Here is a 20,592-nt window from a genome sequence, read left to right on the forward strand (position 1 = left end):
TTATTATGTCCAAATGGTTCCCTGGAACACCTGTAGCTGTGTGCGTTTGGCTAAGGAACTGCTGAGCAATTATAATTTTTTTTAATGGTTGTTTTCGTGGTTGGAAGACATGCCTGTGGAGGAGTACCTGCGTCCCAATGAGACCTTCTCCACTTTCCTCCTGGTTAATGGGAGCTTGGCTCCAGCTACCCTGGACCAGCTTATGACAGCACAGCTCAACTTCCAGGCCGTAGGTCACATTCCTCGTTTTATAATGAAGACGTCATTATAATCATATTTAGCATAAGATGTTTCCATAAACGAAACAAAGACAACGGAGAACATGATTCGACAGGATAGTGGAAGTGTTTGCAGTTCTCTCTGTCTGCCTGTAGGTGTCACTGGCTGGAGCGGGCTTTGATCTGAAGCAGGTTGTGTGCAATGCCACCCTGCTGGGTCAATACATGACCGTAGGTGGAGGTGATTCTTTGGGGGAGCTGCAGGAGTCTCTGTGTGCGATGCCCTCCGACATGCTGCAGGCAGCCCAGCGGATGTTCTTCTCCCAGCTGGACTACAGTAAGATCTTCATGGTCAGTGTGAGATCCCAGAGACGCTTTCAGCTCTGATGTTACCTAATGGCGAAGTCTCAGCTGATGGCTTCGCTGACTAAAGCTAACTAGTCAAGCGAGTTGTTGCGAAATGCAAATCCGCCCAGTCATACAATATTATTGTTGTCATCCCTGAATCCTCATATGCTCATATCCTCATATACTGCCCAAGCTTTTCTGTCATACTTACACAAACAAGTTTAGCACCCTTCTTTTTTATACAGACACTTCAGAATATTGAGTAGGATTCAGTGCTTAATATGGATTTGAGCATATGCCAGTCCAGCCCTGATGTGTCAGAGGATGAATATGAACCATTCAGTTATACCACACAGTCATAAAAAGCTTCTGTTGTGATGCTTATTGCATCTGAAAGAGAAATGGGTCCGTGATTGCACAGTTCACGCTAGTATAGTCTGCCGCATGCATGCAGGAGTTCAAATGAATGTTGCTCAACAGAATGTCCCTAAAGTGGACTGGACACCGGCTCAGCGTGCTCGTGACCGCAGTCTCACGGCCCCCTCTTTCCTGCTTGTAGAGGAACCGGCCGATGTCGAATTTTGACGAACTGCGGATCCTTAGCGATGCGGTCGCTTCCGTTTCCGGAGAGATGGCGTCCCTCTTAAACAATGTAAGAGATACGGCTTGTGGGACCTTGAGGGAGAGGGTTTTTATCTGAACCAATCTGCATATCTTCCGTGGTGTGTCCATGAGATTAAAATTTAGATTTTGGCATTTAACTAAGGCCTGTTCTTTGTGACCCCCCCCCCCCCCCCCAGTTGACCTCCATGTCCAGCTTCTCAGAGCTGATGGCAGAGCTGCACACTTTGTCCCCGGAGAACGGCTCGGCCTCCCCCCGCGAGAGCTTCAGGGCCGTCTCTCGGGTCATGTGTGGCCACCCAGAGGGAGACGGGGAGCAGATCCCTTCACTCAACTGGTATGAGGACAATGACATCAAGTCCTTCCTGAGCACGACGAGCAGCGAGGAAGAAGCCACACAAAAGCACAACACCAGTAAGCAGGACTGGTCTTTTTATAGAGAAAAAGTTCCTCCCAGCCTTCTTACAATATAATATTAAATATAAAATAATGGTGTATTTAACAGGATTTTTAATAACTTTATAGGAAGACTTTTATTAATCCAAATATTTTGATATCCCGAATAGGGATGCCAAAATCCCATAAGTTTAGTAGTTGTTACCAGTACCAGTGAAATTTCACAATTCACAATACCCAGTTTGATACTCGGTAGAACACAAAAACAAAACAATAAATTCTATGTATTTCAACATTGTCTCTATTATCAAAAACATTTGTACATTACAAAACAGTGGCATGTAGCCATCATGTAATAAATAAGAACAAAAACAGTAATTAAACACAGGTAATACATTTTTTACACATATACAGTATTTACAGTTTTTAAAATGCCCTGTGGGAAAAAGTTAATAAAGCAATCGCATCACCAATTCGCATCACCAATTCGCATCACCAATTCGCATCACCAATTCGCATCATCAATTCGCATCACCAATTCGCATCACCAATTCGCATCACCAATTGCGAAGAGCTTAAAAACAAATGTAATGTAGGTCAGTAACTGTGAAAAAGCATCAGGAGGGTCGTCAGGCTCCAAAATCAAGCAAAAATTTGTTTAATAACAAAAACCACAATATTATGTATGGTAGTGCAAAAACTTTAATAAAATATAAAATTAAAATATTTTTATCTGTATAAGTAACACTTTTAGAAATTGTTTTGTGACATTTCTTGACTGCCAGGATTTGAATCAGACCATGTTTGTGATTCAAGAATAGCAAGCATTTTATTTTGGGTATGTCCTATTTCCAAAAATATTTTTAAATGGGGGAGAGAGGCAGGTTGGAGGTGGACTAGAACACTTGTAGATGTATGTGGTGCTCTCGTGTCTGGAAGAATCGCATCCACGGTACCCAGGGGCGCCGTAAGGGGGAGGAAAGCTAGGACGATTCCAAGGGCCCCTGAGTGACAGGGGCCCTAAAAAATTAGGAAAATAACTGGATTGGTTTGGACTGGGGGGCCTAATATGATATGCTTTCATGGGGCCCGAAATCTCTAGCAACGCCCCTGACGGTACCTACAGTACTGCAGAAAAACAAAAAACGACGGTACCCAAAATTCTGGCATCGACTTGGTACCAAAGTATCAGTTCTCATGACATCCCTAGTCCAGGACTTTAGTGATGTTTTAGAGAAAAATATATTTAGACAAACTGTGAATGTTAATTTAGAGCGTGGCACTTTGATGACACATCAATTACGCTAAAAAAATGCTGTGTGTTACTAACATATTAATAAATATATACATTTTGAGAATTTGTCTACAATCAAGCCCAGAGGTGACGTGAAAAGATATGCCAATTGAATCATTGACACCAGGCTTGTCCATGCGCTGAGGCGTTTTGTTTGCCAACATGAATCTGAATGTCACATACATAATGCCGGAATTGCTCAGTGAAAGTGTGTACTGTCCCTGTGCTACAGCTCCATACTGCGAGAGTCTGATTGGGAACCTGGAGTCCAATATGCTGTCACGTATTGTGTGGCGAGGAGTCAAACCACTGCTCACTGGCAAGCTGCTCTTTGCACCAGACACGCCCATCACGCGCCGCATCATGGCAGAGGTACAGTGCACCGCGTACGCAACTCTTCTCATTTTTCTCTCACTTCATTTTCTCCTTTCCCTCATTTTTCTGTTGACATTTCATGCTATGATGCTTCATTTTGATTTTTTTTCTTAAATAGGTTTATGAGTCTCATTTATTTTTCTGACTGCTGTAAAAGGCTACCATTGGCCAGTCTACCCAAGTAAATTTGTGTGCATGAGCATCCACGCTTATGATGGCTTGTAGGTGAATAAAACCTTCCAGGACCTGACGATTCTGGAGGATGTTGCAGGTGCTTGGGAGGAGCTCGGACCACAAATCAGGACTTTTATGGAAAGTAGCCCCGAGGTTCAGCTCCTACAGGTAGGACTGGAGGATGATCACTTCCCATCATTTTCAGTAGTGATCAGTTTGCTTTATACCATGCATTTTCTGACCTGCACTCAAGTTAAATAAGATGCCGTAATCGTCTTACAAGTCCTTCCCACCATCCGTCGTCTGGGTTGCAGGATCTTTTGGGACGCCCCGACTTGGCAACACTTGTAGACCTTCGCTTGGAGAACAGCTCCTGGACAGCTGCACGAATTTCCGAGTTCTTGTCCACACGGCCTTTGAACACTTCTATGAGTTCTGGTGCGATGCCCACATGGCGAGATGTGTACCAGGACATAAACAACACCGTTGGCATCATCTCACAGATCACCAAGGTAACCGTTCTATGGTGCCTGATACTCCAGACACTGGAGACATTTGCTTAGGCAATAGGCATTTCTCTTTATATTTGTTTGTTGTATGTATGCTCGTGTTCTTGCGACTTGTCCTGTACCAAGTTGCGGTGAGCCTGGAGCCAGGGGCCTGTTTTGGAAAACGCAGAGGGCACAAAGTTGGGGGGATGCCAAGCCATTGTAGGGCACGTATATACACACACACACACACACACACACACACACACACACACACACACATACATACACACCTACAGACACACACATACAGCATGTGCAGCATAGGAAGGCCATGCAAACTCCACACACACTGATCAGAGGTCAGATCAGGATTCAGAGACCTGAGTCACTCTGCTGCCCTTCATCTTATTCTGTGGTGTTTGTATTTATGTCAACTTAAGGCTTAGTTTTGTTTTTGAGGCGTGTACCTTCTGATTGCTCCTCAGTGCTTCTCCGTGAACAAGCTGGAGGGCCTGGCCTCTGAGGGCGACCTGGTGGAAAAGGCCTTGGAGCTCCTGGAGAGCCGGCAGTTTTGGGCTGGTATAGTGTTCCTGCTGCCCGATCCCTCCACCCTGCCTTCACACATCTCCTACAAAATCCGAATGGACATAGATGATGTTACCCGCACCAATAAGATCAAGGACAGGTAAGCTAAATTAATAACACACATTGTGATGCTACAGTCCAGTGGTTAAAGTCTGCGCTGGGAAAAGGGTTAGGAGGTAGTGCATGCTGTTTGCCCTTGTGCCCTATGTGCTAACAAATAACTCTCTGGGTGCCCTCTGCCCATCCTCGAGGTGCCCTTTGAGTTGGTCAGGATTGACTTCAAAGGCTCCCTTCCACACTGTCTGCAGGGACATGAATATATCCTAATTCTTGTGGACTTACCAGGTAGATGTTCCTCCAGAGGGTCACTTCGAAGAACAAAGAGTAGGGGCCTCCCAAAGGCCACCTTCACTGTCTAGGGAATGGTATTCATCTCTTGGCTGATGACCTGGGCAGCTGTACCTCTTCCAAACAAATGGCGTTATTGTTGACAGCTGCAATTGAGAGCTGATGCTGCCGTTTGTCTCCTGTTCAGGAGGTCTAATGAGCCTCCACCAGATTCATACCCTTCATACCCCTCTGGGGCCGTTTGACATCACAAAGGAAGCTTGAGAGCTACAGCTATCGCCATACTGCATCGGAGTAGAGCAGATCTGGGATGTGCAGGAGAGGATCAAGTAGGTCACGCAAACCGGAGAGCCCATACAATAAGCCCAACAAGTGCAACAGCAGGCCTACAGCCGGTCTTCTCAACCCTCTGAGTTCCACCCTTGTGAACAGGTCCACATCCCTTATACCTCGTGCAAATTCCTGACCACGTGGCAGGGGCCCGTCACTGTCATGGAGTAGGTTTGGCAGCCTGTCCACCATTCTGGCAAGCTGGTCTGTTACGACCGTGGCACGTCCTGTAAGCATGAAGTCCTGGAGGCTGTCTACATAAGTGAGGACCTCATGCCTTAAATGGACTGTCCGTAACCTTGGTGGTGATCTCATCGCAGCTTCCTTGTGGCGGACTGCTGCTTCCTGTTTCTACGAGGCTTTGGCTCTACAGAGCACCACCATGGGATGGTCTCAATGTGGATGACCTCAGTGTGGAAGGTCTCTTCTACATGTGCCGCCTGTACGCCACCCCAGGGGGTGTCCCTCTGCCACCCTGCAATCCAACAGAGGATCCCCAAGCATCTGCAAGGGGCCACCAGCAACTTGTGGGCTTACAGTAACTGGTTTTCTCACATTTATCCTGATCAGGGTGGCAGGCAGCGTGCAGCCTATCCCAGAATGCACCTGGTGCACCACAGCCGGGATGCCAGCCCATCACAGGGCAAACAGTCACTCATTAGGGACAATTTAAATAATTTGCTGATGCATTAGTTTTCATTTGGAAGTTGCATGTGCTGTCTTTGGTTACGCTGGAGATATTTAATGCTGGAAATTATGTATGTTCTGGTATGTTATAGTATAACTTGTATCATATTGTGCCTCTGCAGCTATTGAAGCTTTTTTACTATAGTTTCAGATAAGAATGCTTGGGTATTTGACATTGTCATTTGTCCCCTTAGATTCTGGGATCCTGGACCAGCAGCAGACCCCCTGGATGACATGCGCTACGTCTGGGGCGGCTTCGTGTATGTGCAGGATCTGGTGGAACGGAGCCTCTCTCGCATGCTCAGTGGCACAAAGCAGGACTTCGGCATCTACGTGCAACAGATGCCCTACCCCTGCTACGTGGACGACGTGTACGTCCATAATTCCACAGTGCCCCACTGACCCCAGCTTATTGCTTGATTATTGGCCCTGAATACAATCCTGACCCTAAACAATGTGCCGCTATGACATGGACTGACTATGCTTTGGCCTGCAGCTTCCTCCGGGTGCTGAACCGCTCCCTGCCTCTCTTCATGACGCTGGCGTGGATCTACTCCGTGGCCATGATCATCAAGGGCGTGGTGTACGAGAAGGAGGCTCGCCTGAAGGAGACCATGCGAATCATGGGTCTGGGCACCGGCACTCTCTGGGCCAGCTGGTTCATCAGTAGCTTTGTCCCTTTCGTCATCAGTGCAGCTCTCCTCGTTTCTCTACTGAAGGCAAGTCATTGTTCATCTTCCATAACTGCTTTACGGAAGCAGCCTGGCTAAGCCTCGACAATGTGGGGACTCGGGATTTTCTCATGGGGTCAGGGGGTGTGTGGGTGTAAAATTTAAAGTCCTGCTTCACGTCCTGCTTAATGCTTAGCATTAGCCCAGCATTGGGGTGGGCAACACTCATGATTGGATGAGCTAGTCCCCCCTGCACTCATGATTGGATGAGCTAGTCCCCCCTGCACTCATGATTGGATGAGCTAGTCCCCCATGGCCCCCACTTGAACTGTAGAGCCTGGCCTGAGCCTATCAGAGAAAGGATAGGGAGCAAAGTGGAAACACCATAGACTAACGGCTATTTGCCGTTTATTCTGGTTGCTAGGCTACTGCAGCATGATTCCAGTGTTGTGTTACCTTGTGGTTTAAATATTTATGTGGATAGACTGAATATAATCCTGTATCAAACCCTCAGTGGGGGGACATCCTGCCCTACAGTGACCCAGCAGTGGTACTCTTCTTCCTCACCGCCTTCGCCACGGCCACCATCATGCTCTGCTTCCTGATCAGCACCTTCTTCTCCCGCGCCAACCTGGCGGCTGCCTGTGGAGGCCTCATCTACTTCGCCCTCTACCTGCCTTATGTGCTTTGCGTTGCCTGGAGGGATCTCCTCACCATTGAGCTGAAGATCTTGGCTGTAAGTTGGTCTTTTTCATGTGAATTCACCTAGAGGTTTATTCACTTTGGTTGGTTCATTTTGATAGTCTCCTCCCCAAATGTGGTTACACATCAGATTTAAGCACCTGCATCATAGACTGACAGGCAACGAATTGTTGAGATTTAAGAGTAGAAGAATCAAGCTCCTTTAGTAGTTATGGTGGGGGGGGGGGTTCTGTCTGCCCTTCTGCCCTCGGTCAAGACTTAGGTGCCCCAACTGCTGCAGGTTTGTGCTTCTGCAGTGTGATCCATGCCAAGCAAATTGCTTTTCTACACACCAGAGTTCCCAGATTACCCTTGTGAAGCACCTCGCATTACCAGCACGCGTCTGACAGCTCTGTAGGAGAGACGTGCAGAAGATGGCCGAAATAAAACGTCTGCTTTTCTGCATGTAGTGACTCTGTATTTTTGCTTGAAAAGAGAGCAGCTACTGGGATGTTTGATATTTCTTTGTTTTCGCTCACTTCTCTCCTCCGCTGTAGAGCCTGCTTTCTCCAGTAGCGTTTGGTTTTGGTTGCGAGTATTTTTCCCTGTATGAGGAACAAGGCGTAGGCATCCAGTGGTACAACTGGCCCTCCAGCCCGATGGAGGGAGATTCCTACAACTTCGGCTCGGCCATCGCTCTCCTGTTTATCGACGCACTGATATATGGGATTGCTGCATGGTACATTGATGCGGTTTTTCCAGGTAAGCAGAGCGAATCTCATGTATGGTGTGAAAACCGAACTACCAAAGAGAAATGCAGCTTTACACCAAAGCGTTTACCTCCACAGGGGACTTTGGGATCCCCAGGCCTTGGAACTTCATGTTCCAGCTAAATTACTGGGCTGGAAGACCCCTAGAAACGAGGATGTCCATTCCCCCTCCTCCCAGAGACGAGTCCCAGAGTGAGTGAGCCGTATTGGGTTTTCTGAATAGACACACCAGTCATATGCAGCAAAAATATGTGCCAGTTAAACATGTATGCTTGCTGCCCAACATGTATGACTCTCCTTGACATTTTTGTGCCAGAAATGTTCAATTGTCGGGAACTAATTTGAAGATTATTGACTGAGTGTGAATTGTGGTTAATCATCTGTTCTACGCTGATATGTTTACTGCCACGGCTCATATGTGTTCACCTTAGACGCATATGAGTAGCAAGTGTTTGCATGGGGGGAATAGTGAGTGTTTGTCAGAGTTTGTGAAGAAGCTCAGGTGACTAAGCGTTTTTCCACTAGTGGGTTATAAAAAACAACGTGATGAGTGGTTGGTTTGGCGAAGTTCGGTGTTTGGGCTTGTGGGTAATGTCAGGGCTCATGCCGTCTGGACGATTTTGGCCTTGACTCAGCGCCCTGCTGTGTGACCTTTCATTCTTCATTCTTTATCTGTCAGGGTGCTTTGCCCGCCACTGTTGGTGCCCCCTGATAAGCCGTCCCCTCTTTTCATGCTGTTGCAGTTTGTCTGGAGGACGACCCCCCCAACCTCCCCCTGGGGGTGGCCGTGCACAACCTGGTCAAAATTTACAAGCAAGGTGCTAAGCTGGCCGTCAACAACCTCAATCTCAACTTCTACGAAGGACAGATTACCTCCTTCCTGGGTCACAACGGCGCGGGCAAGACCACCACCATGTGAGGGTCTGAGACGTAACAGCGTCGCACGTCCTCATGCGCAGCCTCGGCTTACAGACCTCTACCTAATGAAATTCTTTTCCTCGTCACGTCCAGGTCCATCCTTACTGGCCTGTTCCCCCCCACAGCTGGTACCGTCTACATCCAAGGGATGGACATTCGCACGGACATGGATACCATCCGCAAGACCCTCGGCGTCTGTCCGCAGCATAACGTCCTTTTTGACATGTAAGCCATAAAATCGCCCAGCGGGCTTCACCATATATGCTTAACAGCCATATTTCACGTAAGAATTAAGTGGCCCCATAATCTTAAATATCCCTCATGTCTTATCATGAGCAGCATCACCAGGTCTGGTATCTCCGACACTCTCAGATCACGTATAACCCTGTAAGCGCTGCGTCTCCTGTCAGCTGGCACTGAGCTGCATGAGTCTGGGGCCCGAAAGAAGGAACCGCAGTGCAGGGACACACCCAGGACACAATGCAGGGACACACCCAGGACACAATTTCAGTCCTTATTTTGGTCACACACACATGCAGTATGTGCAGTATTTGTCTAAGTGCACAGGTAGCACTTCAGTTAAAGCTCTCATCCATAGTGCAGTATCGATATCTTCAAAAAGCACTAAAAGAATTAATAAAGCATTACAGCATCTTCTATTGACAGCCATTAGGCATGATAGTGTTGGTTATAATACTTCTTCATAAGCTCCAATGAAGCTCTCATCTATAGTGCACTATAGTTGCCTTCATTAATGCATTATAATGGTTGGCAAAAGCATTAAGGATGCTTTGTACTGCATTATGAAGGTATCTATAGTGCATTATAGATAAGAGCTTCATATAGCATAATGCATGATAAACATGGCTGTAATGTGTTACGCCTTTTATAAATATAATGCATTCATAGATTGTTAAACATGGCAGTCATAGGAAGTGTTATCACTGCATCTTTCTGGACAGTAGGAGGGAACTAATACAAACACGCACGCCCCCACTGGTGGGATTCGAACCCGCAACCCTTGCACTTTTGCTGGGATTCGAACCTTCAACCCTAGCACTATTGCCTCTATGACATTAAGTCAGCACCCTTCCTCCCTGACTTGGGAAGCCTTTGCTACTGATGTTCTGTGATCTAAGCTGGTTGGCGAATGGATGGTTCTACCTTACGATCATGTGACTGCCCTGGTGCCATGCTCACACCCAGTCTGACTGTGGAGGAACACGTGTGGTTCTACGGGCGCCTGAAAGGCCGGACAGGAGCAGAAGTGGCGAATGAGATGGACAAGCTCCTGCAGGACGTGGGTCTGGAGCACAAGCGGCACGAGCCGGCCAAGAACCTCTCTGGTACTTCTGACATTCAGAATACACACTGGGTTCTGACACCTTGAAGACACAGTAGCTTGTGGGTTCAGGTGTGATATTTAATTGCTGTGGGACCTGCAGTCTGAGTAAATAACTCAAAGCTCTCATGTGCTTCTGGTGATAGACTTTGGTCCCTTCGTAATCCTTTTCTCAGACAACAGATGGATAAATGGTTTATATTGTTATTTTTAAATATAAATACTTTTCTAATTATTTATGACGGACCGTGTAGGTGGGATGCAGAGGAAGCTGTCTGTGGCCATCGCTTTCGTGGGGGGCTCCAAGGTGGTGATCCTGGACGAGCCCACGGCCGGCGTGGACCCCTACTCCCGTCGGGGCATCTGGGACCTCCTACTCAAGTACCGAAAAGGTCAGGGAACCACATGCCCAGAAGGTCGACTGCAGTGTTTGCTTTCCCCAGTTTTAACACTGTACACATTGACTAGAAACTTCAGCTTTTGACTCATCTGTCCAAAAGCCGCGGTTTTCTTACTGCTGCCGAATATTCTTGGTGGTGCTTAGCAGAGCAGACATGGGTGGCAGATCGCCCACAGACCCATGGCTTCCTTTCCTGGCCACCATCTCTCTTAGCGTAGACTCATGGACATCATGAAGTAGCTGAGAGGTGCCTGCAGGTCCCAGCTGTCTCCGTGGAGTTTGTCACCCGTCTCATGTTTTTTCCTTCTTTCTCTGCCCTCAGACCGCACCGTCATCCTGTCCACCCATTACATGGATGAGGCCGACCTCCTAGGGGACAGGATTGCCATCATCTCTAAGGGACAGTTATGCTGCTGTGGTTCCTCCATCTTCCTGAAGGCCCGTCTGGGCACCGGCTATTACCTCACTGTCGTCAAAGGTGACGGCGAGCCAGTGGGGGACGGGACCAGTGCGGCTGGCAAGCCGGCGACCCCCCCCTCCAACAAGGTAGATGAAGGCTTTGGTTTTCTCTTTGATGCTCTTATATGGACAGATCGTCTTCCTATGGGAAGCTCATCCATCTCTGACGTAACCTCCCTCAGCGATTCACTCCTTCTCTCTGCGTCAGGATAATGACTCCTCCCTGAGCGATGACACAGGACTAGGAGAGGAGAGCGCCTCCGGTGAGTGCCTTTGTCTCCTAGGAGTGACTCCTAGCCTTAGGATGATGTGTCTCTGCTGCATCCTGAATAATGTAGCTCATCCTTTCGGCAGAGAGCTGCAGTAATGGAGGAGCACCTTAGCCTGCAGCTTTTTCTGCCTGCGATGCGTCACGGTGCTTCACGGTGCTTCACGCGCTTCATTGTTGCTCCTGCCACTCTAAGTTCAGTCCTGCCAGCCTCCATGACACAGGCCCAGTTCTTCACAGTGCAGTTCACTGCATTCGTCCAACTGCATTAAATTACCCACCTTCCATGTTTACCAACATGTTTCCGTCTCACTTGTAGCACCAGCACTGCATTACACTTATTTGTACTTGTTTACTTCTTTGATGGCGAATGTTATGCTGGCTGTTATTTTGCAATGGTGCCAGCCAACAAGAATGTGCCCCCGGTATCAGCGAGGTTCCGTCTTGCCCGTCTGACGTGGCATGCGTGCTTCTGGCCCGCGGCTCTCCAGGCGTGGCAGCTCTGCTGACTCTGGCACGGCGGCACATGTCGGAGGTGCGGCTGGTGGAGGACGTGGGAAGGGAGGCGGTGATCAGCTTCCCCCATGCGGCCGCCGAGGACGGCAGCCTGGCCGCCTTTCTGGCCGAGCTGGACAGGAGGCTGAGCGAGTTGGGCTGCACCGGCTACGGCCTGGCGGACACCACGCTGGAGGAGGTGGGAGCCCTGCCTGCGTCTCTCCCCCCTCGAAATCTCAAGACAGAGTCCGTGTCGCACTGGTTAGCCCAAGCTTTATCCGACCTGGGGGAGTAAAGGCACTGTGATGATTCGGGGCACAGATAACAGGCCGGCGTTTCCTGGAGCTGCTGCATTTCTGCTTCTTGGCCTATGCTGGGCCTGCAGGAACCTTTGACGCTCCTCGCCTTCCGCCTCCGCTTCCAGGTGTTCCTGAAAGTGGCCGAGGAGACCGGAGTGGACACTGACCCTGACACTGAAGCGGGCCCTGAGCATCGGGAGCCGGCAGAGGAGGCAGAGACTGGTACTCCTTTACTGTCCCTCTGCTGTACTGCCCCTCAAAGGCAAAACACTGTAACTGCACTGACAGCAAAACAGAAAAAGGATGTTTTGCTGTGGTTTTACTGGGGATGTTGTAGCTATTGTAATTTTCACACTTCGTTTTCTTCCAAACTGTGCATAAGTATACTGAGATATTTTGTCTTAAGAGAAAACCAAGCCTGAGCAACTCAACTGTAGGCGCTTTCACATCGGAGTTCCTGAACCTGGTCCCGACCTGGATCTTATGAAGCTCGTGGTCACTTTCATGTGCTGCTGTCACACCGCAGAACAGGAATTGGGACCTTTATGCTAAATAAGTACGGGAGAAGCTCCTAGCTTAAACTTCACACATAATTTCACTGCCACTCCAAAACAATGCAAGATAATAAGTCATTTTGGTAGTTGTTGGACACAGCTTTTTATTCATATGTTACTTATAAGACGCACAACATGTTCAAGATTCTTATTAAATCTGGCCAGCAGATCGATCTTTTGTTTTCCACAGAATAAAGAACGATGCAACGTTATCCTGATAATAAGCGCTGGCGACTTTCACCACCGGCGATATTAGACAAAAGTATATCTGTTAGTGATCGAATTGTCTGATGCAGAAAAACAGAGACGCGAGCAAAAAATGTATTAATTGATGATGCAATAAATGTAATTGGGGTATAAAAATTATTTTTTGCTCAGTTTTTGCTCCCCTACTTCTATCTCTTTTCCATTCACTTCCATGTAAGTTAGCGCCAGGGCTTGTGGCCAACCAGTCAGCAAGCTATTGCTGTAAGTGCCAACCAATCAGCAAGCTATTGCTGTAAGTGCCAACCAATCAGAAAGTAATTGCTGTAAGCGCCGATCAGTCAGCAAGCTATTGCTGTAAGCGCCAACCAATCAGCAAGCTATTGCTGTAAGTGCCTACCTAGTAGGTAGTTTGTGTTATAACTAGTCTGGAGTAGGGACTAACAAAAGGGTTCTGGAACTGCCTCGAAGGAACTATAGTCGGGCCCAGGTCCTGTGATGTGAACATGACAAAAGTCCCTAGGTCTGGAAAAAGGTTCTGCTTCCAGAAAAAGGTTTCAGCAGTGTTAAAGCTCCTTTTGATGAAATATGCAGTTGCTGTGTTTTTCCTTTGTGGGGCAGCATAGCTCTTCCCATTCCTCCTGCCCTTCGGTCAGACTGGTGTGTTACAGGTTCAGTCCGAGAACATGGATTGTCCTCCATCTATGTGCATGTGCATTTTCTGACTTGCTTTTTTGTCTGTCCGCACTGCTGCTAGAGAGGAAGCAGTCGCACAGTCAAGGTACCGTAACGTTCTGGACATTAACGTTCTGTGCCCGGACATGCGGCTTGTTTCCGGATGTCTGCTCTCTTTCCTTTCACTGAAACTGGACCCTGTAGAGCTGCAGGGACCTTCGCTGCGGAGCTCCCATGCAGGGAGCTTCTGTCACACCGGCTCACCCCTCTGCTGCGCAGATCATGCGGAGACGGACCCTCTGAGCGGCGGTGGGAGAGGCAGCGCACCCCCATCTGGGCGGGCTCTGACGCTGCAGCAGCTGCGCTCGCTCTTCATCAAGAGGTGGCTGTACGCCCGCCGCAGTCGGCGGGGCCTCTTCGCACAGGTACACAGCCGCCATCATCGCCCACAGAACCACCAACATGGAGAAGGAACAGAGACTGAATGAATGAATGAATGAATGAATGAATGTTATGTTTATGTAGTGCTTTTGAAGCCACCCAAAGCGCTTCACAGAACCAGCACTGTGTATTTTGAGGTCTGGGGCCCCTTGAGGTCTGGGGCCCCTTGAGGTCCTCACTGAGGTCCTCACTGTTACTCCTTTGCCAGATTATCCTGCCTGCTGTGTTTGTGCTGGTCGCCCTCCTCTTCAGCCTGATTGTGCCTCCTTTTGGAAAGTATCCATCTCTCGAGCTTGAGCCTTGGATGTATGGAGAGCAGTACACCTTTTTTAGGTATGGACTCCCTCTCAATTACTTGAATCCTCACATTAATTCAGGGTTATTCTTTGTGTTTGCCTATAGCAGGGGTTCCCAAACTTTTAGATCAAAGGTCTGCATTAGATTTTTGTTCCAAGTTCAGATGTCCGGAACCAGTTTCAGTAATAAAACGGCATTTCATGAACTTTAAGGAATTAACAATAGCCTTGGATATAGTCATCAATATATAACAAAACTGAGAACTTTTTAACACTCGCTGATGGTTTTGACTCTCAGTCACTGAAGGGGGGGGTCGGTCTGGACTTTGAGAACCCTTTGATGTACCTATTCAGCAATGATGCCCCTGGGAAACCCGCCGTTGAAAATTTACTTGAGGCATTGTTGGATCGGCCTGGATTTGGGACCAAGTGCATGGAAATTAATGGGTAAGCTGTTGCTCTTCAGTTTGATTATGTTTTGAATCCATTCATAAACATTGAGTGGAGCTAAAATATCCTGTTTATAAGCACTCGTCTAAATGCTGCTCTTCTCTGGGAGTAGTGTGATCAGTGTGATCAGTGTCGCTCTGTCCGCTGTGCTGAGTGCAGGGAGAGCCCCTGCACAGAGGACTGGGGCGCTGTGTTCAGGACGCCTCAGGTACCTTACTCAACATGGAAGCTCTTTGAGTCTGGGAACTGGAGCAGCGAGCAGCCCTCACTGGAGTGCCAGTGCAGCACCAGTGAGATCCGCAGGATGCTGGCAGAGTGCCCCGACGGTGCTGGGGGGCTGCCCCCTCCCCAGGTGACACGGCAGCTTCACACCTCTCCTGTCTTTCGCTGCCATTTGGTGATATGGTGCCTTTTGGTGTGTAATCTGCTTGGGGTTTGACTTTCACGAGCCCTTCATGTACATCGATACTCTGAGTTGTTCCCAATAATTGTAATAATTTCCAGTTAATTAGGCTTCCAACCAAAAGACAAACTATTGCTGACATGAATGACCTTTTGTCTCCCGCAGGTCAAGAGACCCACTGGAGATATCCTGCAGAACATGACCGGGCGTAATATCTCTGACTACCTTGTCAAGACGTACCCGCAGATTCTGCGTAAGAGGTCTGAGCTCGTCGTAGGAACTTTTTCTGAAAGATTTGCTGTGTATAAAACTCATCCCTCTGCACCTTTTTCTCTTCTCAATTCAGCTTGAAGACCAAAAAATGGGTCAATGAGTTCAGGTAAACTAAAGAGGTGGACTAGAAGAGAGCAATTCAGTCTCTATTAAAAAGCTTTATTAATCTCTGCCGGAAGATTAAGAACGTTAAAAGGTGCGTTGCATTGTTTATGTTGCAGATACGGTGGGTTCTCCCTAGGAAACAGCAGATTCCAGCCTATGTCACAAGGCCAACAGTTGGAGGAATCTGTCTTGGCAATAAGGAGCCGCTACAGAATAGAAGAGGTTCAAGCAAGACTGCCCTATATATCTATCCAGAGAATTACGTAGCCTTTGTATCATGTTCATCATGAATTCTGTGCTAGATTGCTATTCCTATCCTGCCTCACTCACAGAACAGCTCGGTGGACCGACTGCTAGATAGACTGCCTGGATTTCTCGATGGACTGAACAGTGAAAACCACGTGAAAGTGAGTAAGAGCCGAACTTAAGTTTGATTTCATAAACTGCCCTGCCTATTTTTAGCACTGACTGTAAACATATTGTTTCCCTCGTCCAGGTGTGGTTCAACAACAAGGGCTGGCACGCCATGGTGACCTTTGTGAACATCGTGAACAATGGGCTTCTCCGCGCCAGCCTTCCAGCTGGAGCTGAGAGAAGCAGCTACGGCATAACGGCCTACAACCACCCACTCAACCTCACCAAAGAGCAACTGGCTCAGGTAGCAATGTGAGTAAGACCCTTCAAAGCTCTTTGGAAGATTGCTCCATGTTCAGAATGCGGGGGAATGCCCGTGTCATGACCCGTCACCTCTTTGCCTCACCAATCAGGATGAGCACGTCGGTGGACGTGCTGGTGTCTATCTGCGTGATGTTTGCCATGTCCTTTGTGCCGGCCAGCTTCGTCCTGTTCCTCATTGAGGAGAGGGTCAGCAAGGCCAAGCACCTTCAGTTTGTCTGCGGGGTCAAACCTCTGCTGTACTGGCTGGCCAACTTCACCTGGGATATGGTTAGTTACCCCGTCACTCATCTTGATTCTGTAGATGGTCTTTGAAGGTTATACAGGTAATGTGGGTGGGGGGGTGCTTGTCTCATATTCATATAAATGGGTATTTCTGAGCATTTCAGCTGTCTGTGGGAAACGAGCATTTCAGCTGTCTGTGGGAAACGAGCATTTCAGCTGTCTGTGGGAAACGAGCATTCCAGCTGTCTGTGGGAAACGAGCATTTCAGCTGTCTGTGGGAAACGAGCATTCCAGCTGTCTGTGGGAAACGAGCATTCCAGCTGTCTGTGGGAAACGAGCATTTCAGCTGTCTGTGGGAAACGAGCATTCCAGCTGTCTGTGGGAAACGAGCATTTCAGCTGTCTGTGGGAAACGAGCATTCCAGCTGTCTGTGGGAAACGAGCATTTCAGCTGTCTGTGGGAAACGAGCATTTCAGCTGTCTGTGGGAAACGAGCATTCCAGCTGTCTGTGGGAAACGAGCATTCCAGCTGTCTGTGGGAAACGAGCATTTCAGCTGTCTGTGGGAAACGAGCATTCCAGCTGTCTGTGGGAAACGAGCATTTCAGCTGTCTGTGGGAAACGAGCATTTCAGCTGTCTGTGGGAAACGAGCATTTCAGCTGTTTAACTTTTGTACCTGCTGTATTGCTTGCCATGTTGCTGTATTTGGTAATGGTGAGTAACCACTGCTCTGTTCTCCTTTTGACTTGGCTGTAGATTAACTATGCAGTGCCGGCTGCCATGGTGGTCATCATCTTTATTTGCTTCCAGCAGCAGGCATATGTATCTGAAACGAATCTGCCTGCACTGGTCTTGCTGCTCCTGCTATATGGGTAAGAGCGGCCGGCCACAGCGGATCCGTCACATATGTAACACTTACACTCGCTATTATTTAGTGAAGTACAAATCAGGCGGCACAGTGGCCACCTCACTGGCTTCACATCTCCAGAGTTGGGCCTTCCAGTCGCTCCCCAGCTCTATCTGTGGAGGTTCCATGTTTTCCCCAGTGTTCAGCAGGTTTACTCCCTCATCCCAAAGACATGCAGTTAGGCATGTGTGCACTGCCATGCTGCCCAGGTCCCCCTACCTTGTGCCTCATGGGGTCCCTTTACTGGAGAAATGGAAACCATGTAAAGGTCAAACCTCTAGGTCTGCTGTCTTTGGCTCAGGTTACTTTTTACTGTGTTATACAGTACCAGTCAAAAGCTTGGGCACACCTTTTTACAATCATTTTAAATACACCAAAACTATAAAATAACATATATGGAATTATGCACTTACCAAAAAAGTATTAAACAAAAAATTAATTTGTTGGGGGTGGGGGGCAGCTCTGTTGGTTGGGTCTCAGAAGGTTGCTGGTTCAAATCCCTGGGTTGACAGAGTGATCCCACCATTGGGTCCCTGTAGGAGGCCCTTAACCCCTATTGCTCCACGGACTGTCTGACCATATTGTCTCCTCTGCACCAGTCTCATGAGGTGGCCTCCTGGGATGATTTCCAGTTGTCCTGAAGGAGGTCCCATATAAGCTGAGCACTCATTGGCTGCTTTTCCTTCATTCTCTGGTCAAACTCCTCCAAAACCATTTCTGCTGTGTATGGGTCAGGTGGCCAGGTCATGTGATGCGACACTGTATCACTCTCCCTTGTAGACGGCTTGGAGTGTCCAGACTTTTAACTGGTGCTGTATGTGCCCCGTAACCACGCTGTATACATTTCCTGGTGTAGGCTGTACACACACTGCTCACCCCTCTGATCAGTCCGCAGTGACGTTTCCTCTGCGTTTCTGCACGTACACACACTGCTCACCCCTCTGATCAGTCCGCAGTGACGTTTCCTCTGCGTTTCTGCACGTACACACACTGCTCACCCCTCTGATCAGTCCGCAGTGACGTTTCCTCTGCGTTTCTGCCCGTACACACACTGCTCACCCCTCTGATCAATCCGCAGTGACGTTTCCTCTGCGTTTCTGCCCGTACACACACTGCTCACCCCTCTGATCAGTCCGCAGTGACGTTTCCTCTGCGTTTCTGCACGTACACACACTGCTCACCCCTCTGATCAGTCCGCAGTGACGTTTCCTCTGCGTTTCTGCACGTACACACACTGCTCACCCCTCTGATCAGTCCGCAGTGACGTTTCCTCTGCGTTTCTGCCCGTACACACACTGCTCACCCCTCTGATCAGTCCGCAGTGACGTTTCCTCTGCGTTTCTGCACGTACACACACTGCTCACCCCTCTGATCAGTCCGCAGTGACGTTTCCTCTGCGTTTCTGCCCGTACACACACTGCTCACCCCTCTGATCAGTCCGCAGTGACGTTTCCTCTGCGTTTCTGCACGTACACACACTGCTCACCCCTCTGATCAGTCCGCAGTGACGTTTCCTCTGCGTTTCTGCACGTACACACACTGCTCACCCCTCTGATCAGTCCGCAGTGACGTTTCCTCTGCGTTTCTGCACGTACACACACTGCTCACCCCTCTGATCAGTCCGCAGTGACGTTTCCTCTGCGTTTCTGCCCGTACACACACTGCTCACCCCTCTGATCAGTCCGCAGTGACGTTTCCTCTGCGTTTCTGCCCGTACACACACTGCTCACCCCTCTGATCAGTCCGCAGTGACGTTTCCTCTGCGTTTCTGCACGTACACACACTGCTCACCCCTCTGATCAGTCCGCAGTGACGTTTCCTCTGCGTTTCTGCCCGTACACACACTGCTCACCCCTCTGATCAGTCCGCAGTGACGTTTCCTCTGCGTTTCTGCCCGTACACACACTGCTCACCCCTCTGATCAGTCCGCAGTGACGTTTCCTCTGCGTTTCTGCCCGTACACACACTGCTCACCCCTCTGATCAGTCCGCAGTGACGTTTCCTCTGCGTTTCTGCCCGTACACACACTGCTCACCCCTCTGATCAGTCCGCAGTGACGTTTCCTCTGCGTTTCTGCCCGTACACACACTGCTCACCCCTCTGATCAGTCCGCAGTGACGTTTCCTCTGCGTTTCTGCCCGTACACACACTGCTCACCCCTCTGATCAGTCCGCAGTGACGTTTCCTCTGCGTTTCTGCCCGTACACACACTGCTTACCCCTCTGATCAGTCCGCAGTGACGTTTCCTCTGCGTTTCTGCCCGTACACACACTGCTTACCCCTCTGATCAGTCCGCAGTGACGTTTCCTCTGCGTTTCTGCCCGTACACACACTGCTTACCCCTTTGATAAGTCTGCAGTGACGATTCCTCTGCGTTTCTGCCCGTATACACACTGCGTGCCCCTCTGATCAGTCTGCAGTGACGTTTCCTCTGCGTTTCTGCCAGTACACACACTGCTCACCCCTCTGATCAGTCCGCAGTGACGTTTCCTCTGCGTTTCTGCCCGTACACACACTGCTTACCCCTTTGATAAGTCTGCAGTGACGATTCCTCTGCGTTTCTGCCCGTATACACACTGCGTGCCCCTCTGATCAGTCTGCAGTGACGTTTCCTCTGCGTTTCTGCCAGTACACACACTGCTCACCCCTCTGATCAGTCCGCAGTGACGTTTCCTCTGCGTTTCTGCCCGTACACACACTGCTTACCCCTCTGATCAGTCTGCAGTGACGTTTCCTCTGCATTTCTACCCCAGATGGTCCATCACGCCCCTCATGTATCCTGCCTCCTTCATCTTCAGCATCCCCAGCACTGCCTATGTGCTCCTCACATCTGTCAACCTCTTCGTTGGCATCAACGGCAGCGTAGCCACTTTTGTCCTGGAGCTTTTCACGGATCAGGTATTGAAACGAGGTTTGGCCGTTACAGAGCTGCAGATCCTGGCGTCAGGCCACAGGACATCCTGCGTTTAGTGTCTTACTACACTACTTACTACTTACTACTACACTACTTACTACTTACTATTACACTACTTACTATTACACTACTTACTACTTACTATTACACTACTTACTACTACACTACTTTTTTATTGTTTCCCGGCCATAATAATTTGTTTTTTTTCAGCACATGGTTTTTGTTTTCTCTTGTGGCTGCAGAGATGAGTGCTGATTTTTTAAAAAAGGTGAAAAATATGAACTATTTATCAGTTCACAAA

The 20,592-nt window shown here is 48.8% G+C and overlaps 1 protein-coding gene across 8 annotated transcripts in view; it reads left to right on the plus strand.

The window, feature by feature from the left end:
• abca7 (ATP-binding cassette, sub-family A (ABC1), member 7) overlaps window positions 1-20,592 on the plus strand; it is a 29,910-nt gene that overhangs the window by 2,699 nt on the left and 6,619 nt on the right. For all 8 annotated transcript variants that reach the window (XR_011982803.1, XM_072700034.1, XM_072700035.1 and 5 more), the window contains 33 exons: window positions 108-229; window positions 375-569; window positions 1,126-1,218; window positions 1,367-1,601; window positions 3,110-3,249; window positions 3,478-3,594; window positions 3,741-3,938; window positions 4,403-4,602; window positions 6,062-6,238; window positions 6,364-6,586; window positions 7,053-7,274; window positions 7,777-7,981; window positions 8,068-8,181; window positions 8,733-8,904; window positions 9,001-9,132; window positions 10,114-10,253; window positions 10,504-10,641; window positions 10,972-11,195; window positions 11,317-11,371; window positions 11,868-12,070; window positions 12,296-12,392; window positions 13,883-14,028; window positions 14,253-14,377; window positions 14,695-14,787; window positions 14,950-15,142; window positions 15,359-15,453; window positions 15,540-15,572; window positions 15,688-15,793; window positions 15,904-15,978; window positions 16,068-16,237; window positions 16,339-16,516; window positions 17,227-17,342; window positions 20,131-20,275. Coding sequence is in view for 7 of the 8 variants with exons in the window: in XM_072700034.1 (XP_072556135.1) it covers window positions 108-229; window positions 375-569; window positions 1,126-1,218; window positions 1,367-1,601; window positions 3,110-3,249; window positions 3,478-3,594; window positions 3,741-3,938; window positions 4,403-4,602; window positions 6,062-6,238; window positions 6,364-6,586; window positions 7,053-7,274; window positions 7,777-7,981; window positions 8,068-8,181; window positions 8,733-8,904; window positions 9,001-9,132; window positions 10,114-10,253; window positions 10,504-10,641; window positions 10,972-11,195; window positions 11,317-11,371; window positions 11,868-12,070; window positions 12,296-12,392; window positions 13,883-14,028; window positions 14,253-14,377; window positions 14,695-14,787; window positions 14,950-15,142; window positions 15,359-15,453; window positions 15,540-15,572; window positions 15,688-15,793; window positions 15,904-15,978; window positions 16,068-16,237; window positions 16,339-16,516; window positions 17,227-17,342; window positions 20,131-20,275 (4,877 nt within the window). In the remaining variant the exon portion in view is untranslated. The remainder of the gene's footprint in view (window positions 1-107; window positions 230-374; window positions 570-1,125; window positions 1,219-1,366; window positions 1,602-3,109; window positions 3,250-3,477; window positions 3,595-3,740; window positions 3,939-4,402; window positions 4,603-6,061; window positions 6,239-6,363; window positions 6,587-7,052; window positions 7,275-7,776; window positions 7,982-8,067; window positions 8,182-8,732; window positions 8,905-9,000; window positions 9,133-10,113; window positions 10,254-10,503; window positions 10,642-10,971; window positions 11,196-11,316; window positions 11,372-11,867; window positions 12,071-12,295; window positions 12,393-13,882; window positions 14,029-14,252; window positions 14,378-14,694; window positions 14,788-14,949; window positions 15,143-15,358; window positions 15,454-15,539; window positions 15,573-15,687; window positions 15,794-15,903; window positions 15,979-16,067; window positions 16,238-16,338; window positions 16,517-17,226; window positions 17,343-20,130; window positions 20,276-20,592) is intronic.

This window comes from Paramormyrops kingsleyae, chromosome 15 (assembly GCF_048594095.1).
Source record: "Paramormyrops kingsleyae isolate MSU_618 chromosome 15, PKINGS_0.4, whole genome shotgun sequence".
Lineage (NCBI taxonomy): Eukaryota > Metazoa > Chordata > Actinopteri > Osteoglossiformes > Mormyridae > Paramormyrops > Paramormyrops kingsleyae.